The sequence below is a fragment of the Arvicanthis niloticus genome, chromosome 14, assembly GCF_011762505.2.
Source record: "Arvicanthis niloticus isolate mArvNil1 chromosome 14, mArvNil1.pat.X, whole genome shotgun sequence".
Classification (NCBI taxonomy): Eukaryota; Metazoa; Chordata; class Mammalia; order Rodentia; family Muridae; genus Arvicanthis; species Arvicanthis niloticus.
This window is the reverse complement of record NC_047671.1, coordinates 50232356-50253008: the sequence shown is the minus strand read 5'-3', so window position 1 is coordinate 50253008 and position 20653 is coordinate 50232356. Positions and strand designations below refer to the sequence as shown.

Here is a 20653-nt window from a genome sequence, read left to right as displayed (position 1 = left end):
ACAGTGCTTGCTGAGGCTAAATGTATCTTCACACTTCGACTCACAGAGAACAATTGTTATATATATATATATTATATATATGAAGTGTGAAAGATTTTTCATAGTAGTATTCAAAATTTATAGTGTTAGCACACACATTTAATCCCAGTACTCCTGAGATAGAGGCAGGCAGATCTCTGTAAGTTCAAGATTAGTCTGGTCTACATCATGAGTTTCAGGACAGCCAGAGCTGTGAAGAGACACCATGTCTCAAAAGCTCAAACCTGGAAAACTCCAGTGTTCCTCCTATGGAGTATATGCAAACAAATAATAACATAAACATATGGAGGAATGAAACAAAACAATGGAAACACAATACTATAGATGAAACTTACCCAAGAAAGCTAGCAAAGGAAGATACTATAGCAGAGAAATATGTTACTGGTTTTTACTTTATAAAATTCTAAGAAAGGTAATAAAAGATGATGTAGTTCCTTGGAAAAGAGTAAAAACTAGTGAATAACAGTGAGAACATGTTTACTTAGGTACACACTATTTACTCATCTAGATTCTTGGTGACTCTTGTGCTGTACACTTAAGACTGGTGCCCTTTGTAGATATTTACCATATAGAATTTATATATTCAAAAGTCTTTCTTCAAAACTAATATGCCATTTTGTTTATTTAAAAAGATTACCTTTCACTGAAAATTAACTCAGCAAATGTTGGAATTTCCAATTGCTAAGAATACAATGTAGAAGATACTGTAAGGTTGGAACTGAGAACAAAGTGGATTGCAACGCTAGAGTAGTACACACGATGGCGCTGCAGTCTAAGGATTTGTATAACATTGGCTCCCAGGATGCCCAGGACGCCATTCCTGGGAATCAGAAGGGGGACATTTACATAAGATATAGGGGAAAGAACTACGGAAAGCAATTATTTCACCAAAACATCTGTGTGACCGACAAGATTTAGAAGAAGCAGCGCTTTCTGGATAACATCTCAACAATGGAGACAGCTCTAGCAAAAACGCCAGAGAAAAGGCAAGTCATTTTCCTTACTATATTGTTGCTTCTGTGGGAGTCTGGCTCTGAGGCAATTAGATATTCCATGCCAGAAGAAACCGGGAGTGGCTATTTGGTAGCTAACCTGGCAAAAGATCTGGGGCTCAGGGTTGGGGAACTGGCCACTAGAGGGGCCCGAATCCACCACGACGGTAACAAAGAGCTCTTGCAGCTTGACACAGAGCGAGGGAATTTGCTCCTGAAGGAAAAACCAGATCGCGAAGCACTGTGTGGGGCGACAGAACCCTGTGTGCTGCACTTCCAGATCATACTGGAAAACCCTGTGCAGTTCTTCCAAACGGAACTGCAGCTCACAGATATAAACGACCACTCTCCGGAGTTCCCTGACACAGAAATGCTTTTAAAAATCCCTGAGAGTGCCCAGCCAGGGACTGTGTTTCCTCTGAAGGCAGCTCAGGACCCTGACATAGGAAGCAATGCTGTTCAGAACTACACAGTCAGTCCAAACCTCCATTTCCATGTCGTACTCACAGTCACTCAGATGGCAGGAAATACCCAGAGCTGGTGCTGGACAGAGCCCTGGACAGGGAGGAGCAGCCTGAGCTCACTTTAATCCTCACTGCTCTGGATGGAGGTGCTCCACACAGATCTGGGACTACCACAGTTCGAATTGAAGTCGTGGACATCAACGATAATGCTCCCCAGTTTGTACAGTCATTCTATACGGTGGAGATCCCTGAAAACAGCCCCCTCAATGCCTTAGTTGTCACAGTCTCTGCCAGAGATTTAGATACTGGCGTACATGGCAAAGTAGCCTACTCTCTGTTTCAAGGCAGTGGGGGTTCTCAACCATTTGTAATAAATGAAATCACAGGAGAAATTCGTCTTAAAGGGGCACTGGATTTTGAGACAACTCCATATTATAACATGGAAATTGTAGCTACAGACACAGGCGGCTTTTCAGGAAAATGCACTGTAGCTATACAGGTGGTGGATGTGAACGACAATGCCCCTAAACTCACCATATCTTCGCTCACTAGTTCCATCCCAGAAAATGCTCCTGAGGCTGTAGTTGCTGTTTTCAGCGTCTCTGACCCAGATTCTGGGGAAAATGGAAGGATGGTTTGTTCTATTCAGAATGAACTTCCATTTCTTTTAAAACCCACATTCAAGAACTTTTACACCTTAGTGACAGAGAGGCCCCTGGACAGAGAGAGCAAAGCTGAGTACAACATCACCATCACAGTCTCTGACATGGGCACACCCAGGCTCACAACCCAGCACACCATAACAGTGCAGGTCTCTGACATCAACGACAACGCCCCTGTCTTCAACCAAACTTCCTACACCCTGTTCGTCCGTGAGAACAACAGCCCTGCCCTGCACATAGGCACCATCAGTGCCACAGACTCAGACTCTGGCTCCAATGCCCTCATCACCTACTCGCTGCTACCGCCCCACGACCAGCAGCTGGCGCTCACCTCGCTCATCTCCATCAACTCAGACAATGGTCAACTGTTTGCACTCAGGGCGCTGGACTACGAGGCCCTGCAGGGTTTCGAATTCCATGTGGGTGCCACAGACCGAGGCTCACCTGCGCTCAGCAGCCAGGCTCTGGTACGCGTGGTGGTGATGGATGACAATGACAACGCGCCCTTTGTGCTCTACCCGATGCAGAACGCCTCTGCACCCTGCACAGAACTGTTGCCCAGGGCGGCAGATCCCGGCTACCTGGTCACCAAGGTGGTGGCAGTGGACTCTGACTCTGGCCAGAATGCCTGGCTGTCATTCCAGCTGCTCAAGGCCACGGAGCCCGGGATTTTCAGCGTGTGGGCGCACAATGGCGAGGTGCGCACCTCCAGGCTGCTGAGCGAACGTGATGTGCCCAAGCACAGGCTGCTGCTGCTGGTCAAGGACAATGGTGATCCTCCGCGCTCTGCCAGCGTCATGCTGCAGGTGCTATTGGTGGATGGCTTCTCTCAGCCCTACCTGCCTCTGCCAGAGGTGGCGCTCAACCCCACACAGCAAGAAGACATGCTCACACTCTATCTGGTTATTGCTTTAGCTTCTGTGTCTTCACTTTTCCTCTTGTCTGTGCTGCTATTTGTGGGGGTGAGGCTGTGCAAGAAGGCCAGGGAGGCTTCTCTGGGTGACTGCTCTATTCCTGAAGGACACTTTCCTGGCCACCTGGTGGATGTCAGCAGGGCGGGGACCCTGTCTCAGAGCTACCATTATGACGTCTGTCTGACTGAGGACTCTGGGAGCTCAGATTTCAAGTTCATGAACCCCATTATTCCCACTAGTCTCCTTCAGGACTCCTAGCTAAACCTCAGTGCCAGGAAGACCTACGATTCTATAACTGAATCAAAATGAGTGTCTCGTTTATTGTCTTTTCTTTTTGTGTTCTATAATTTTTCCTTGAGACAATATATTTCTATGCTGATTTTAGCTTCTTTTTTAATCAATTCAATCCTAATGCATCATTTTTCACTAATTCGAGAGGAGAATAAGTAACTTTGTTGTGTTTCTATGGTCATCTGAAATACTGTTCTCAGGAATAATTTCTTCCTCCACTTTTATGACCATATTTTGAAATCTACCCCCTTAAAATTGTATCGCGTTGAGGCTATACATATACCTTTCTAGGTAGTATTCACTTTGATTTTCACTTTCATTGCTGTGTATTAACTGCAAAATACAGTGGTTATTGTGACATTTCAGAGGTATCGTACATATCACATCATGATAACATTCACCTAATCATCACCTTCTATAATCCCACTGTTTCCTCCCCCATCAGTCTCCTAAAAGCCCACTTTGCTTTTATGTGCTTTAGAATGTGATAATTGAGCCTGAATGAGCTGCAGTTTCATTGATTCCTAAAAACGATAATTTTATTCTTCTTGACTGAGTAAAGCAACCCATTGTGCATGTGTGTGTGTTTTCCTCCCCCCATGCCTATTACATACAATGATAAAGCAGCTTTGTCTACAGCTGATGAAGTGTGAACATAAGATACAGTCATCTGTCATACCTTACATGTTCTGTACACAAACTAAAGTAGCATTTAATTTATTAGTTTTACAATTACATTTACTATTTTAAGACTTTATTTTCTTGTATACAAGCCTAAATTGCTACTAAAATGTTCCAGAAATGACCTTTCCTGGCCTAAGCCATTGTAAGTCCCTAAATATGATTTCATTTTGCATGAGCAGACATTTGGTGATGCATGTGTTTGGATAAATTCATTTGTAAATCCTGGATGTAAATGAGAGCACATTAAACTTTCAATGGACTATGCAGATGAATGGCTTTTACGTGTTTTAGTCTTGTATTATTAATATTTACTTGCCATAAATAGGGTGACTTAGGACAAATATTTGTGTTGCTTCCTATCAATAGTTTCCTCCCTTCCTATTTCAATTTGTCTTGATGCAGGATTATTTGGGGATGAACACTTTCAATCCACGGTAGTATTATACCTACAACATTGTAATTAAATGGTGTGCAAATATAGGAATTAATAATGGAGAAAAACAATAACGCTGGGGAAGTTTACATTTTATACAACTGAAAATAATGTGTAGGATCCAACAATACCAGAGAATATGGCTATTTTGTGTTAAATTAAACAATGGCTTTCATATGATAACCCATCAAACCATTATTCCTTGGTTAATTTTATTTTAAAATTTATTTTCTTATTTTATTATCCAGATATATCTGTCTCGAATTTGCATGTTTTCTTTAGAAGAAAAATAATTGAACTTATCAAAATTTGAAAATTGTTTTGGAAACTCTGGAAAGACAAGAATTTAATGTTGATATGTTCTCAATCATTAATCAATGTGGTTGTATTGCTATCACCTCACTTAAATGCTTACAGGAGCAGAGGAACTACCTTTGATGCAGAAAGCTCCCCAGCACCAAAAATTTTATGTAAATGGCAATTGAAAGCATGAATTCAAAATAATCAGAAAAACATTCTTCCAAGTTCAGCCTAAATACTTTGTATGAAATTCTTAATTGGATTTTCATCATTTTATACTCATCTTCATTTTCTTGGAAATTATGTAATTCATATTTTTAAGAGGCACTATACCATATGATATCAAACTAAAGTTGGAAGGGCTAAATGCTAATGGTCCATTTACATCTTGAAGACAAAAGATGAGATGCTCTCAGTAGGGTGTTCATGTGCTCATGGACGTGTGTGTGCATATGCGTGTGTGTGCACATGCATGTGGGTGTGCATATGCCTGTGCATGTGCATGTGTGTGCAAAACCCGGGGCCTGCAGCATACACACTCCAGATCCTATTAGTAATTTAATTTTTTTTGATGGTCTATATTTACTTGTTGTTTAGAAAATGGGCAGAAAATTTCCAAACCAGAGAGATAATCTGGACTGAAGACAAATACAATTTGAAGATAAATTTGAAGACAAAGAACAATCAGTCTTTTCTCATTGATAATTTTTATTTCCTGGCAGTTAGAAATCATTTAGCCAGTTATTCGAATTGCTTTCCAAAACTATCACTATTACTTATGTCTAAGTTCTTACTTAGTTCTCTCTGTACAGTCTAAGCTGGCCTCCAAGTCTGCTCCTGAGGTCTGGGATCATGGCTGTAGCACCATGCCTGGCTCCCAAGACCTCTTTATATGGATATTTTATTAAATGAATGAATCAAGGGAGGTACTATATGTACAGCATTAGCTATCGTTGCATTTGGGGACATTTACAAGCTGCAAGTCTAATGTTAAAATAACCAAGATTACTTCATCTTTCAATTGGCTAGTGATAAGGTCACTAATGTACAAGTTGATATTACTGATATTTCAATATTTGAAGAAATGAAATTAAGTAAAAATTTGAAGCCCATCACTACTAAATAACTTCAGTAGACTTTGTATAACCCAAAAAATGCTGTTTTCTCTTTATTCATAGTTGAGCTATTGATTAAGTTGAAATATTTAGTAAATGAATAAATTTTCTTGAAAATTAAATATTTATCTTAAAGTTGTCTACACAGCAAATTTCAAAAGAATTTTCTATATTTAGAAAAGGGAACAAGAATTTAATTTTGTTATAATACTTCCAATCACTGTGAGCCATTTTCTCTGAAAACTCAGAGAACTGTAAAATGGTATATTAATTTTTAATTTAGTTACATAGCAAGCTTATTTGTGTCTTTGATTTTAGTGATGAAAGATATTAAATACAAGGGGTTTTGCTCATCTAATTAGCTCTCAGGAATCTATATTTAAATTTTTACCCCCTACCTGGTAGTTCCCTCCACCTTTGGTTACTCTTTACAGCATCAAAATTAAATGAAAATTTCTAGATAGAAATTCACTCATTCATTTTTCAAAACATAATTCTATATTGTATATACTACCCTTATTTTTCTACAAAAGCATCAATTCAGAAAATTTAATTATTTTCCTGAAAACTCACAATACAATTTTATTTTTTATTGGTTCTTTTCTTTTTTATTATTTATTCATTTTTTTACACTCCAGATTTTATTCCCCCCATCCACCCTCTGACTGTTCCACATCCCATACCTCCAGCCCACCCACTGTCTCCATGAGGATGTCCCCACTCCTCTCCCCACCCCACCTGACCTCTAAACTCCCTAGCGTTTCCATTCTCTGTTAGGTACATCATCTCTGATTGAACATAGACCCAGAAGTTCTCTGCTGTGTATGTGTTGGGGACCTCATATCAGTTGGTGTGTGCTGCCTTTTTGGTGGTCCAATGTTTGAGAGATCTCAGGGGTCCAGATTAACTGAGACTGCTAGTCCTCCTACAGGGTTGCCCTCCTCCTCAGCTTCTTTCAGTCTTTCCCTAATTCAACCACAGGAGTCAGCAGCTTCTGTCCATTGATTGGGAGCAAATATATGTATCTGACTCTTTCAGCTGCTTGTTGGTCTTCTGGAGTGTGGTCATGATAGGTCCGTTTTATGAGCACTCCATAGCCTCAATAATAGTGTCAGGCTTTGGGACCACTCCTTGAGCTGGATCCCACTTTGAGCCTGTCGCTGGATTTTCTTTTCCTCAGGCTCTTCTTCATTTCCATCCCTGTAGTTCTTTCAAACAGGAACAATTATGGGTCAGAGTTTTGACTGTGAGGTGGCAACCCCCTCCCTCATTTGATGCTCTGTCTTCCTGCTGGAGGCGGGCTCTATAAGTTCCCTCTCCCTACTGTCAGGCATTTCATCTAAGGTTCCTCCCTTTGAGTCCTGAGAGTCTCTCACCTCCCTGGTCTGTTCTCCCACCACAGCAAGCCCTGAATACACCAACATGCTTGAAAATCTGGTTATTTTATTTATTTACATTTCAAATGTTATCACCCTTCTCAGTTTCTCGTCCACAAACCCCCTAATCCCTCCCCTACCCCTGCTTCTATGAGGGTGTTCCCCACCCACTCACCCACTCCCACCTCAGTGCTCTAGCATTCCCCTACACTGGGTCATCAAGCCTCCACAGGACTAAGGGGCTTCCCTCCCATTGATGTCAGATAAGGCAATTCTCTGCTACATATGCAGCTGGAGCCATGGGTCCCTCCATGTGTACTTTTTGGTTGGTGGTTTAATCCCTGGGAGCTTTGGGAGGGTCTGGTTGGTTGATATTGTTCTTCCTATAATGTTGCAAACCCCTTCAGCTTCTTCAGTGCTTCCTCTACTCCACTGGGGTCCTCACAGTCCAATCGTTTGACTGTGTACATCTGCATCTGTATTGCTGAGGTTCTGGCATAGCCTCTCAGGAGATATTTATATCAGGTTCCTGTGAGCAAGTACTCTTTGGCATCAGCAATAGTGTCTGGGTTTGGTGTCTGCAGATGGGATATATCCCTAGGTGTGGCAGTCTCTGAATGGCCTTTCCTTCAGTCTCTGCTCCACTCTTTGTCCCTACATTTCCTTTTGATGGGAGCAATTGTGGATTAATATTTTTGAGATGGATAGGTGGCCCTGTCCTTCAACCAGGGGCCATGCCTATCCACTGGATATGGTTTCTACAGGTTTGATCTTCCCTTTGTTGGGTATTTTGGCTAATGTCATCCCTGTTGGGTCCTGGAAACCTCTTGGGTCCCTGGTATCTGGGACTTTCTAGTGGCTACCCCCAGTTCCCCATCACCCACTGCTATGCACCCCTGTTCAAATTCCTGACCCTCTGTACTTCTTCCTGTTTCCACCCACATCTGCTCCTGTCCCCATTCCCCCTCCTCTCTCCTTCCCAGATTCTTCCCTCCTTCTACCTCCTGTGATTATTTTCTTCCCCCTTCTGAGTAGGACTGAAGAATCCACACTTTGGTATTCCTTCTTCTTGGGTTTCATATGGTCTGTGAGTTGTATTGTGGGTATTCTGAGCCTTTTTGGCTAATATACACTTACCAGTGAGTACATACCATATGTGGGTTTTTTTGTGTCTAGGTTGCCTCACTCAGGATGATATTTTCAAGTTCTATCCATTTGCCTTCGAACTTCATAAAGTCATTGTTTCTAATAGCTGGGTAGTACTCCATTGTGTAAATGTACCACATTTTCTGTATCCATTCCTTTGTTGAGGGACATATGGGTTGTTTCCAGCTTCTAGATATTATAAATAAGACTGCTATGAACACAATGGAGGAGCATGTGTCCTTGTTATATGTTGGAGCATCTTTTGGGTATATGGCCAGGAATGGTAAAGCTGAATCATCAGGTAGAACTATTTCCAATTTTTTGAGGAACTGCCAGACTGATTTCCAGAATGGATGTACCAGCTTACAATTACACCAGCAATGAAGGAGTGTTCCTCTTTCTCCACATCCTCACCAGCATCTGTTGTCAACTGAGTTTTTTATCTTAGCCATTCTGACTGGTGTAAGGTGGAATCTCAGGGTCATTTTGATTTGTATTTCCCTGATGACTAAGGATGTTGAACATGTCTTTAAGTGCTTCTCGGTCATTCAAGATTCCTCAGTTGAGAATTCTTTGTTTAGCTCTGTATCTCATTTTAATAGGGTTATTTTGTTCTCTGGAATCTAACTTTTGAGTTCTTTGTATATTTTGGATATTAGCCCTCTTTCAGCTCTAGTGTTGGTATATGATAGTATACATAAGCAAACCCAAAATATCCACAAGAGAACTCCTACAGCTGATAAACAACTTCAGCAAACTGGCTGGATATAAAATTTAACTCAAACCAATAAGTAGCTTTCCTCTCTTGAAAGGATAAATGAGCTGAGAAAGAAATTAGAGAAATGAAACCCTTCACAATAGTCAACATATAATATAAAATATCTTGGTGTGACTCTAACCAAGCAAGTGAAAGATCTGTATGACAACAACGTCAAGCCTCTGAAGAAAAAAGTCAAAGAAGACCTCAGAAGATACAAAGATCTCCCATGTTCATGGATCATCAGGATTATCATAGTAAAAATGGCCATCCTACCAAAAGCAATCTGCAGATTCAATGCCATCCACATCAAAATCCCAACTCAACTCTTCACAGATATAGAAAGAGCAATTCACAAATTCATCTGGAATAACAAAAAAAAAAAAAAAAAACCCAACAGGATAGCAAAAAACACTCTCAACAATAAAAGAACTTCTGGGGTAATCACCATCCCTGACCTCAAGCTGTACTACAGAGCAATAGGGATAAAACTGCATGGTATTGGTACAGAGATAGGCAGAAAGATCAATGGAATATAATTGAAGACCCAAAAATGAACCCACACACCTATGGTCACTTGTTATTTGACAAAAAAAAAAAACAGTCAATGGAAAAAAGACAACATTTTCAACAAATGGTGCTAGCTCAACTGGTGGTCTGCATGTAGAAGAATGCAAATTGATCCATTCTTATTTCCTTGTACAAAGCTCAAGTCCAAGTGGATCAAGGACCTCCACATAAAACCAGATACACTGAAACTAATAGAAGAGAAGGTGAAGAAGACCCTCAAACACATTAGCACAGGGGAACATTTCCTGAACAGAACACTAATAGCTCATGACCTAAGATAAACAATTGACAAATGGGACCGCATGAAATTGAAAAGCTTCTTTAAGGCAAGGGACACTGTCAATAGTACAAAACAGCAACACACAGATTGTGAAAAGATCTTCACAATCCAATTTTAATGCTTATAATTATATAATAGTTTTATTATATTTAAATTATTGGCCTCTTGGAGTAGGTTCAGAACAAACCCAGACACCATATTCTCAGCATACAGGAGATTTGTTACCCCAATGGGGCTAGCAGGGGTGCCTCTAGATTGGGTAAAGGCAGACAGAAAGCTGCAGGTGTTTCTGTTGGAGTGGATTTTTACAGGGAAAGAGGGAGAAGTATGTATTAGCATGAGTTGGTAAATCTTAACTGTACTTTTGTCCAAATGATGAATTTTGATTCTTAGACCTCTGTATTCTGTCTCAGGAATGAGTCTGTAGCCAAATAGGGAACCCTGGGACCTAGCTTTATGAATGTAATCTAATGGTTTGGCAAGGGAGAAGGAATGGGAAAGGGCAAGACCTGCCAATGCCATGTGTGTTATGCTCAGGCCTATTAGATAGCCTGTAGAAAGAATATCTCATACATTGTATGAATTCCTTACCTGCCAATTAAAAAGCCTATGGCTTATGGCTTAAGCAGGAAATGGAAGGTGGGACATCCAGAAAGAGAAAGAATTGTAGGATAGAAACAGGCAGGAGATTGGCCCATGAAGATGTAAGGAGACAGATGCATGGTACCTGAGCACAGGTAACCAGCCCTGTGGCAGAATGTAGGTTAAAATAAATGGATTGTCTTAAGTTATAGTTCTAGTCAGAAAAGAGCGTATGTATATAACCAAGGTATTTTAAAATATATTTCAAGTCTGAGGTTTTTTTCCTGGGAACGTGAGACTGGGAGACAGAACTGGGGCTAACTACAACAATGCCCTTCATTATTTATACACTTAGGAACTACAGTATATTTCCACTGCTCTTCTGTCATGCTACAAATACTGTTGACTGTAAATATGGTGTCATCCAGTGTCTTTGTCTTTGTATGTAAAACCTCTTTCCTTCTAAAGTTGATTTCCTCCAAAACAGAGAAGTGATAAATCTCATTTTCTTTTAGATTATTTCACTTATTCATCACATTTTATATTTGCTTTTCAGAACCTGGTATAGGCTTAGATTTTTTAAACCTACTTTAAATAGGGAGTTTTAAATGCTTTGACACACACACACACTTTTAGCCTGCTGTCCAAAGGTAGGGGAGAATAGATGGTAAATGAAACGAGGGAATGTGGACCTGTTTAGAAGTAGTCCTTTTGGGTGGTTCCAATCTCCTTTGTCAGGATGCCAGCAGTCCAATTCAGTAGTGTCAGGATATCAAATATGAATAAGCAGTGGTGGCACAATTCATCAGAAACAGCCAGGCCTCACTGAATAAGCACAAGTAAGTAGGACCGGACCAGAATCAGCCAGTACACAGAAATGCTCTGCCATGCCTCTCTCAATGGAAGCCAAGATCGGCAAAGAAAGGAGACCAACGAAATATTGCACAGCTAGCTATGCAAGCTCCCTGTCTCCGTCCATCAAGTCCTATTTCTACTCTCTCCAAATACTATGTGTCCTCCCACAGATCTTGCCTCAACAAAACACATGTGAGTCTGCATAACATGAATATCCAGAATTTTTTACTCTAACCTACATTCGTGTAATGCCTTGCACTATGTTGTTCTTGTTCTTGTTCTTGTTCTTTCTCTTGTTGTAGTAGTAGTAGTAGTTGTTGTTGTTGTTGTTGTTGTTGTTGTTGTTGTTCTTCTTCTTCTTCTTCTTCTTCTTCTTCTTCTTCTTCTTCTTCTTCTTCTTCTTCTTCTTCTTCTTCTTCTTCTTTCCTTTCAAAAATTCCACTTGGCTTATTGTTATAGCAACATATACATACTTAACAATTGTCATTTCCTTCTTTTGATTTCTCTTCACTTGCAGTCATTCCAGATGGCTATGAATCTCTATGTCCTAGGGGAGAGAACAAACTTTGAACCTGTCTAGTCAGTTTTCCATGGCCTTAGTCATCCTCAGTGGTGACGTTTTGTCAGCTATTTGCCTTCTTTAGGAAGCTCCTTCATACTTCCCTGATCTTTAAAAGAGAGATTGGAGGTCTCATGGTAATCTGTACTCAGGTTTCAGTAAATCCATCTTAATCAAGAAGATCAACTCACTCAATCCAGCTTTAATACTAGGGGAGGCACCCAGCCTTCAACTTCAATGCCAAAGTTGCTTGATATCCATAGGAGGATATCAAGAAGAGAAATGGAGAAGGAGAGTATGGGGAGCAGATGGAGGTGGTGAGGGATTGGGAGGAGAGTTGGGATAGGAAACTTGGATGTTAAGAAGAAAGAAATAAAAGAACTAATAAAAAATAAAGGTTAATAGATGGCTATAAAAGAAGGTTCACTCAACTTTGTCACACATAGGTAGAAATTCTATTGCAAGCCTAGAGATGTGGATGAGCTAGGTTCAACCTGCCCCAGGGGTTACAATTCTGCATTTGCTTTATGAAGCCAAAATTTCAGAAAATGTCATATTCTTCATACCTCTTATGGTGTCTTTTAAGATGCTAGACATGAGGACCTGTGAGATTGCTTTTATAAAGTAATTGATGAGAGGAAATCACATGGATGGCCAGGTGTGGTGATACAAGCCTTTAATCCCAACATTCAGGAGGCAGATTCAGGAGGATCTTTGTGAATTAGAGGCTTTCCTAGTCAACATAATGAGTTCCAGGACAGACAGAGCTACACAGAGAGACCCTGTCTCAAAAAAAAAAAAAAAAAAAAAACAACGCAAAGCAAAGCAAAACACACATGGAAAAATGCACAGCCTCAGTTTAGGCAATAAATACACAGGTTTGATAATGCTCAACAACAGAAAGATACAATCCCAAAATATACATCTGTAATGGCTATTCCTGGTTGTCAACTTGACTATATCTGGAATTAACTACAGTCCAAAATTGGAGGGCTCACCTGTGATCCAGATCTTAAGACTGGAAGACACAAGTTTCTGACCTGGATCTTGGCGTGGAGATCTTGAGGCACAGTAGCCATGAAAAGCTTAGGCCCGGGCAAGGTAGTACATGCCTTTAATCCAAGGAGACTAAGGCAAGGAGATCTCTGAGTTCAAGGTCATCCTGGGAGAAAACAAGTTCCAGATTCAGGTATGGTGGCCCACACCTTTAATTTGGGCCACAGCTTCTGCTGGAGACCTACATAAGGATATTGGAAGAAAAATTAGCTCTTCTTCACCTGCTTGAATTTACTTGCCAGCACATCTGTTGGAATCTACTTCTACAGAAGACCACCTGAAACAACTAGTCTCGTGGGACTGAGCAACTACTAGATTCTTACACTTCTCATTCACATCTGACCATTGTTGGGGTAGTTGGACTACAGACTGTAAATCATCACAATAAATTCCCTCAATATGGAGAGACATTCCATAAGTTCTGTGACTCTAGAGAATCCTAAGACAATATCTATGCATCAAACATTACTCTTGTAATAACAGAGATCAAAGCAGCAACTACTGATCAACTCACTCTATGGCAGCAAAACCAGACAAATATAATAACAGGAGTGAAAACTATGTACCCATTTGCCTTATCAGCAATTATTTAAAACACCTCAAAATACTGGCAAACAAACACCAATAAAAATGAGATTATACTCCACAGCTGTAAACGATTTGCCCAGGAACATATTGGCTCAACGTACAACAATCAATAATTAAATATGCCTTCTGGACAAATTGTCACAATTGTCTCAATGCAGAAAAGCATTTCAGAAAATCTGATAATTAGAAGAAGAAAACCCAAAATGTCTATATGTATAGATGGTGTGGCCTTGCATGGATACAATCCTATGTAATCTGCAAAAATGCTAACATTAATGAACAAATTCAGCAAGTGTGTACAATAGAAGATCATTACCCAAAGATTAATAATCTCTGCATGTTAGCATCAGACAAAGTGGACATGAAGAAAAAGTCCCTTGGAATCAAAAGGAGCAGGATGCTTAGAAAGAAAGCAAATGAGTGTATAGACAAATTTCATTTAGAATACTAGACAACACTGAAGGATATTACAAAAGACCTTTCTAAGGAGGAAGTTTATGTGGACTTGAAGACTGGATATTAAAGATTACCTCTCAAACTAGTTTACAACTCAATGAAATTTTTATCAAAATGCCAATTTGCCTTTCCCCAGAAGTTGCTAAGCATCTCTGAATTTTTCATTTGAAAATCCAAGTACTATTGAACAGCCAAAAGAAAGAAAGGAAGGAAGGAAGAAAGAAAGAAAGAAAGAAAGAAAGAAAGAAAAGAAATGACAATTTTTTAAAAATCATGTTTCTTTATTTTAGAGAAATGTTCTAAATTGGAAATAAATTCTTTGAGTGACTTCTATGTATTAAATACATAGATACTATTTTCTATTTAAATACACGCAGGAAAGAAAGAGTTGTTAGTTGTCTGAGAATGCATCAAAAATTTGTAATGTCAAACTACTTCCAAATGATTTATAATTAAAAGGTTGGACAATATTAAATTTTGATTTGCACTGTTGGTTTGTTGCTATTTCACTCCGGTGGTCAGCTGATGAATCTGATCTCTGCATCTGTGTCTGTGCATTGGAGTATTTCAAAAGGCAGTTCCCTCTGTAACAGTTTATACTAATGACACAAACTGTTGATATTAACCATGTAACTTTGTTCTTTGGTCACTATGAGACAGCACTTTTAGAAATAGAATTTCCTGGTTTTCTTTACCTGATTATTCAAAATTTAAAAGTATGTGTGGGAAGACTGTCTTCTACTTTGTGTACATGATTCTCCTTATACACAGTAGTAGATGACCTTACCAAATTATGCAATATAAGACGATAACAATGTTGCCAAAGAAAAAACTATATACACTTTCAACTTGGCATTAATCTGTACATTAAAACTGTTTTGACACTAAAAGGTTGTTTGGCTTAGAACTAGAACTGTAGCAGTTGTCCCAAAAGGACACAGGGTGGCGCTGCAGGCTAAGATTGTGATTAAAAAGCAGCAACTACACGGAATCCCTGTTGCAATGCAGAACAAAAGACGGGACAAGAGCTTTGCAAGCACTATGCAGCTCTAGAGGGGTTTGGGCAGGAATACAATGGATTAATATAAGATTAAGAGCAGCACTGTGAAGATTCCTCCAAAGAAGAAATCAGAATTCAGTGTTTCAAAGCATTTGGAGACTGCCACAGGATTGGATGCAAGCATACACTGCCCCATCATGGAGAAGCTTGAGAACATTCATCCAAACAGGCAAGTAATCGCTTCTATTTTTATGATGGTACTGGTTCAGGTTTGCAGTGAGCCAACAACTCGGTACTCTGTCTGGGAGGAATCAGAGAGTGGCTCCTTTGTAGCCCATCTGGCCAAGGATCTGGGCCTGGGATCTGGGGAGCTGGCTGCCAGGTCTGCACGGGTGGTGTCTGATGATTACAAGCAGAGATTGCTGCTGGATCCTGAGACTGGGGATTTGCTTCTGAGGGAGAAAGTAGATAGGGAAGAGCTGTGTGGCTCTGTGGATCCCTGTGTGCTGACTTTCCAGGTGTCATTTGAAAAGCCAGTGCAATATTTTCAAGGAGAATTATTGATCCAGGATATAAATGACAACTCACCAGAATTCCCAGATAAAGAATTGCTCTTGAAAATACTGGAAAACAGCCAGCCAGGAACACGGTTTTCATTGAAATTAGCCCAGGATTTGGATGTGGGCAGCAATGGGCTTCAACAATACACAGTCAGCCCCAATTCTCATTTTCATGTCCTCACTCGAAATAACAGTGAAGGCAAGAAATACCCAGAGTTGGTGCAGGACAGAGCCCTGGACAGAGAGGAGCAGGCAGAGCTGAGCTTAACCCTCACAGCTCTGGATGGTGGGTCTCCACCTAGTTCAGGAACAACCCTGGTTCGAATCCTAATCGTGGACATCAATGACAATGCTCCTGAGTTTGTGAACAGCCCCTATGAGGTGCAGGTCCTGGAGAGCAGTCCTCCCAACTCCCCAGTCCTGACTGTCTTAGCACGGGATGCAGATGCTGGCAACTTTGGGAGCGTTTCCTATGGTTTGTTCCAAGCATCAGATGAAATCCAAAAAACTTTCTCAATAAACAAAGTCACAGGAGAAATTAGACTGAAAAAGGAATTGGATTTTGAAAAAATTAAATCTTACCATGTGGAAATTGAGGCCACGGATGGAGGAGGCCTTTCTGGAAAGGGCTTTGTAACGGTAGAGGTGTTGGATGTGAACGACAACGCCCCTGAGCTGACCATGTCTTCACTGACCAGCTCGGTCCCAGAAAATGCTCCTGAGACTGTAATCAGCATCTTCAGAGTTGGAGACAGGGATTCCGGAGAGAACGGAAAGGTGGTTTGTTCTATTCCAGAAAGCCTGCCCTTCACTCTAAAATCCACTTTCAAGAATTTCTACACTCTGGTGACAGACAGCCCTCTGGACAGAGAGAGCAGAGCTGAGTACAACATCACCATCACAGTCTCTGACATGGGCACACCCAGGCTCACAACCCAGCACACCATAACAGTGCAGGTGTCCGACATCAACGACAACTCCCCCGCCTTCACCCAAACCTCCTACACCATGTTCGTCCATGAGAACAACAGCCCCGCCCTGCACATAGGCACCATCAGTGCCACAGACTCAGACTCAGGCTCTAATGCCCACATCACCTACTCGCTGCTGCCATCCCAAGACCCACAGCTGTCCCTCGCCTCGCTCATCTCCATCAACGCAGACAATGGCCAGCTGTTCGCGCTCAGGGCACTGGACTATGAGGCCCTGCAGGCCTTTGAATTCCATGTGGTCGCCACAGACCGAGGTTCACCCATGCTCAGCAGCCAGGTGCTAGTGCGTGTGCTTGTGCTGGATGACAATGACAATGCCCCCTTTGTGCTCTACCCACTGCAGAATGCCTCTGCATCTTGCACTGAGCTGCTACCCAGAGCTGCGGAGCCAGGCTACTTGGTCACCAAGGTGGTGGCAGTGGACCGTGACTCTGGCCAGAACGCCTGGCTATCATTTCAGTTGCTCAAGGCCACGGAGCCCGGGCTGTTCAGCGTGTGGGCCCACAATGGCGAGGTGCGCACCACCAGGCTGCTGAGCGAGCGCGATGTGCCCAAGCACAAGCTACTGCTGCTGGTCAAGGACAATGGCGATCCTCCGCGCTCTGCCAGTGTCACACTGAATGTATTGCTGGTGGATGGCTTCTCTCAGCCCTACCTGCCTCTGCCAGAGGTGGCGCGGGATCCCGCGCAAGAAGATGAGAATGTGCTTACATTGTATCTGGTCATTGCCTTGGCTTCTGTGTCTTCTCTCTTCCTCCTGTCTGTGTTGCTGTTTGTGGGGGTGAGGCTGTGCAGGAGGGCCAGAGAGGTCTCTCTGGGTGACTGCTCTATGCCCGAGGGACACTTTCCTGGCCACCTGGTGGATGTTAGTGGAGCAGGGACCCTGTCCCAAAGCTACCAGTATGAGGTGTGTCTGAGGGGCGACTCTGGGACTGGTGAGTTCAAGTTCCTGAAACCCATGACCCCCAATGCTGGGATAGAAATTATGGAAAGTCCCCACTACAGGGATAGCTTTGTATTCAACTAAGTATTCTAAATGGTCCAATGAATCTTAAGAATTAATACACTTTTATATAGATATGCTAACTAGCTTTAAAAAAAACTACTACCTTGTGTGCATGTCTCCAACAGCTCTCATTTTTTCCTATTCATATTAAACATGCTTAGGCTGTCATTATACCACATCTTAAGTATGGGTTTTTTACACATTCAGTGTCTTTGGTGACTAATATTCTCATAACTACAAATCACTCAAGTAGCATAGAATTTCTTCAAATGACTTTAATTCTCATAAGAAAGTTTGAATTTCTGTATAATTATGACACTGGTTTTCACTGTATCTTTTATCTTTTTAAGGTTAGGATGCTTAGAATTTTATGTGGCCTTAGCAGACTTATTTTTCCCAAATCATGTCAAGATGGACTTTATTAGAACACTCATTTGTGTCACTTGTATAGACATCATAAATGTTAGTGTTTGTTTTACTTTTGTTTCTTGCAAGTGTTTTAAAAATACTAAGGCTAAAAATTTCCATTAATTATATTTTAATGAAAATGAAAGAGACCTTTTTTACAATTTGTCATCCCTTTCATGAAATAAAACTGTTAATCCATTGCTAAGCATGATTTTTTTTTCAAAAAGCAAAATCCAAATCCAAGTATTCAGAGGTAATAAAGCAGCAGACTGATCCTTTCTTACCCACTTGTCAGAAGCTACAGCATAAAGTTGCGCTGCATTTCCCTGTAGCTTGCCCTATCATCCAATAGAAAAAACTTCTTCTGCATTCTGACAGTCTTGTTCAGAGCTTGTTATTGTGACATAATCTTCTTTTGTTTTGTCACTTGAGTTCTTTTTTAAATCAACATTAGAATCTTCTTTATTATTTTCATTTATTCTTTGATGTTTAATGTGACTGCAGTTATTTTTAACTTAAATTTTCAATCAAATAAATTTGCCATTCTAAAAAAATAAAATGATTGAACAGAAGAGCATCTATTGAATTTTAATTGTTTTATGCTATGTTCAATGAATCTAGTAAGCACATTGTGTGATTCTACCTAGCTATATTTGTGTCAATGTGACTGTAAAAGAGAGCCAGTGAAGTTTAGACAAAAACTGAGGAATTAAAAGGCTTTCTTTCTATATAGCCAGGCATGATGGCACATGATCTTTATTCCCCAGAACCTGGCAGATCTTTAAATTCAAGACCTGTCTGGTCTTTAATAGTGAGCTCTAGGCCAGCCAATGTTATATAGTGAGACCATGTCTCAAAATGTAACCAGATACTGGAGCTTGCATTGCCTTACTCCACAGAAGCCAATGTATAGTGTCAGAAATGGGATCTTTACATCACTCTATTTGGAGAGCTGGCAATCTGAGAAGGCAGCAAGTCAACACCATAAAAACCACCTTCTAGGCAGAAGATTACATAGGAGGAAGGTGTAGGTAAAACAGCTAGTCATTCTGAATGTTTTCTCTGGGCAGATAGTCAGTCACAGTTTTTAGAGTTGTGATATCTTTGTTTCTTTCATCATCATCATCCCTTATTCTGTGGATAACAAGCTCAGGATCTTCTTCAGGTCTATTTACACTTGCTGGAGTTATCCTGATACTCTTCCAGAGGCACCTAGACAGGAATGATGTGGTAACTCGGAATAGTTAATCATGTAAACATGCCAAGCTAGTCATAATATGTGAATTACAGACTCCTTTTTACAACATGGAGTACACATAGTGCCTTTATACAGACTACATATGAAAGTGCTTTTATCAATTTTCTCTGGTCTCTGTCACTTGAACTTTACATGAATGATCTGGTAAGAGAAAGCAATCATAAAAACAGGTAAAAGGTCAGAAATCATTACTGTTCAGCCACAGATAATAACTGGGTGGGCTTAAATAACTGAGAATAAAATCCCCTGGGGATGAGAAATGAGTCCTATTTGCTCTCAAAGAAGATTGCTGAGTCTGAGCAAACAGCAGATTGTTTGATGTTTTCTAGAAACTGTCTTTAGAGGATGATTTTCCTGAAGTAGACATGTGGGAGGATGTTTTGCTGAGAACAGATGTGTGATATTTTTCTGGTATCTGCCTGGAAAAAAGAGCATGTAATATTTTGCTAGAGCAGACACTGGAGAGAACACATGATCTTTGGAAAGGGTATAAATATAATCCAACAGACAGTGTATGATGGTGTGTGGTATTGGTTTACCTTGCCACACTTTGCTGGATATTGTTGGGCTTTGCTGGCAATGCTGTATGGTATTAGTTCACCTTGCCACACTTTGCTGGTTATTGTTGGGCTTTGCTGATGATGGTCTTTGCTGACAATGCTGTATGGTATTGGTTCACCTTGCCACACTTTGCTGGTTATTGTTGGGCTTTGCTGGCAATGCTGTATGGTATTAGTTCACCTTGCCACACTTTGCTGGTTATTGTTGGGCTTTGCTGATGATGGTCTTTGCTGACAATGCTGTATGGTATTGGTTCACCTTGCCACACTTTGCTGGTTATTGTTGGGCTTTGCTGGCAATGCTGTATGGTATTAGTTCACCTTGCCACACTTTGCTGGTTATTGTTGGGCTTTGCTGATGATGGTCTTTGCTGACAATGCTGTATGGTATTGGTTCACCTTGCCACACTTTGCTGGTTATTGTTGGGCTTTGCTGATGATGGTCTTTGCTGACAATGCTGTATGGTATTGGTTCACCTTGCCACACTTTGCTGGATATTGTTGGGCTTTGCTGGCAATGCTGTATGGTATTGGTTCATCTTGCCACACTTTGCTGGTTATTGTTGGGCTTTGCTGATGATGGTCTTCGCTGACACTGCTGTATGGTATTGGTTCACCTTGCCACACTTTGCTGGTCATCATTTGTTGTGACTTCATAGAGAGAAACACACCACAGAACTTCTGGTGGTGTTCCAGTGCCTTCTTGATGCTTCCTTGATCTTCAGCCAATTGGCAGACCCTCAGGGTTTC

The 20653-nt window shown here is 41.0% G+C and overlaps 2 protein-coding genes across 2 annotated transcripts; both read left to right on the top strand.

Annotated features, from left to right (window-relative positions):
• The first annotated feature begins 797 nt into the window (after positions 1-797).
• Positions 798-4312, top strand: LOC117719712 (protocadherin beta-8-like). The gene is given in 2 exon segments (XM_034517922.2): positions 798-1534; positions 1537-4312. Coding segments are annotated over 2 exon segments (2337 nt in total). The 5' UTR covers positions 798-990; the 3' UTR covers positions 3330-4312.
• Positions 4313-12828: 8516 nt separating this feature from the next.
• Positions 12829-18284, top strand: LOC117719708 (protocadherin beta-4-like). The gene has a single exon (XM_034517919.2). It carries the CDS (start codon positions 15317-15319, stop codon positions 17696-17698), a length of 2382 nt encoding a protein of 793 aa, XP_034373810.1. The 5' UTR covers positions 12829-15316; the 3' UTR covers positions 17699-18284.
• Positions 18285-20653: the final 2369 nt, after the last annotated feature.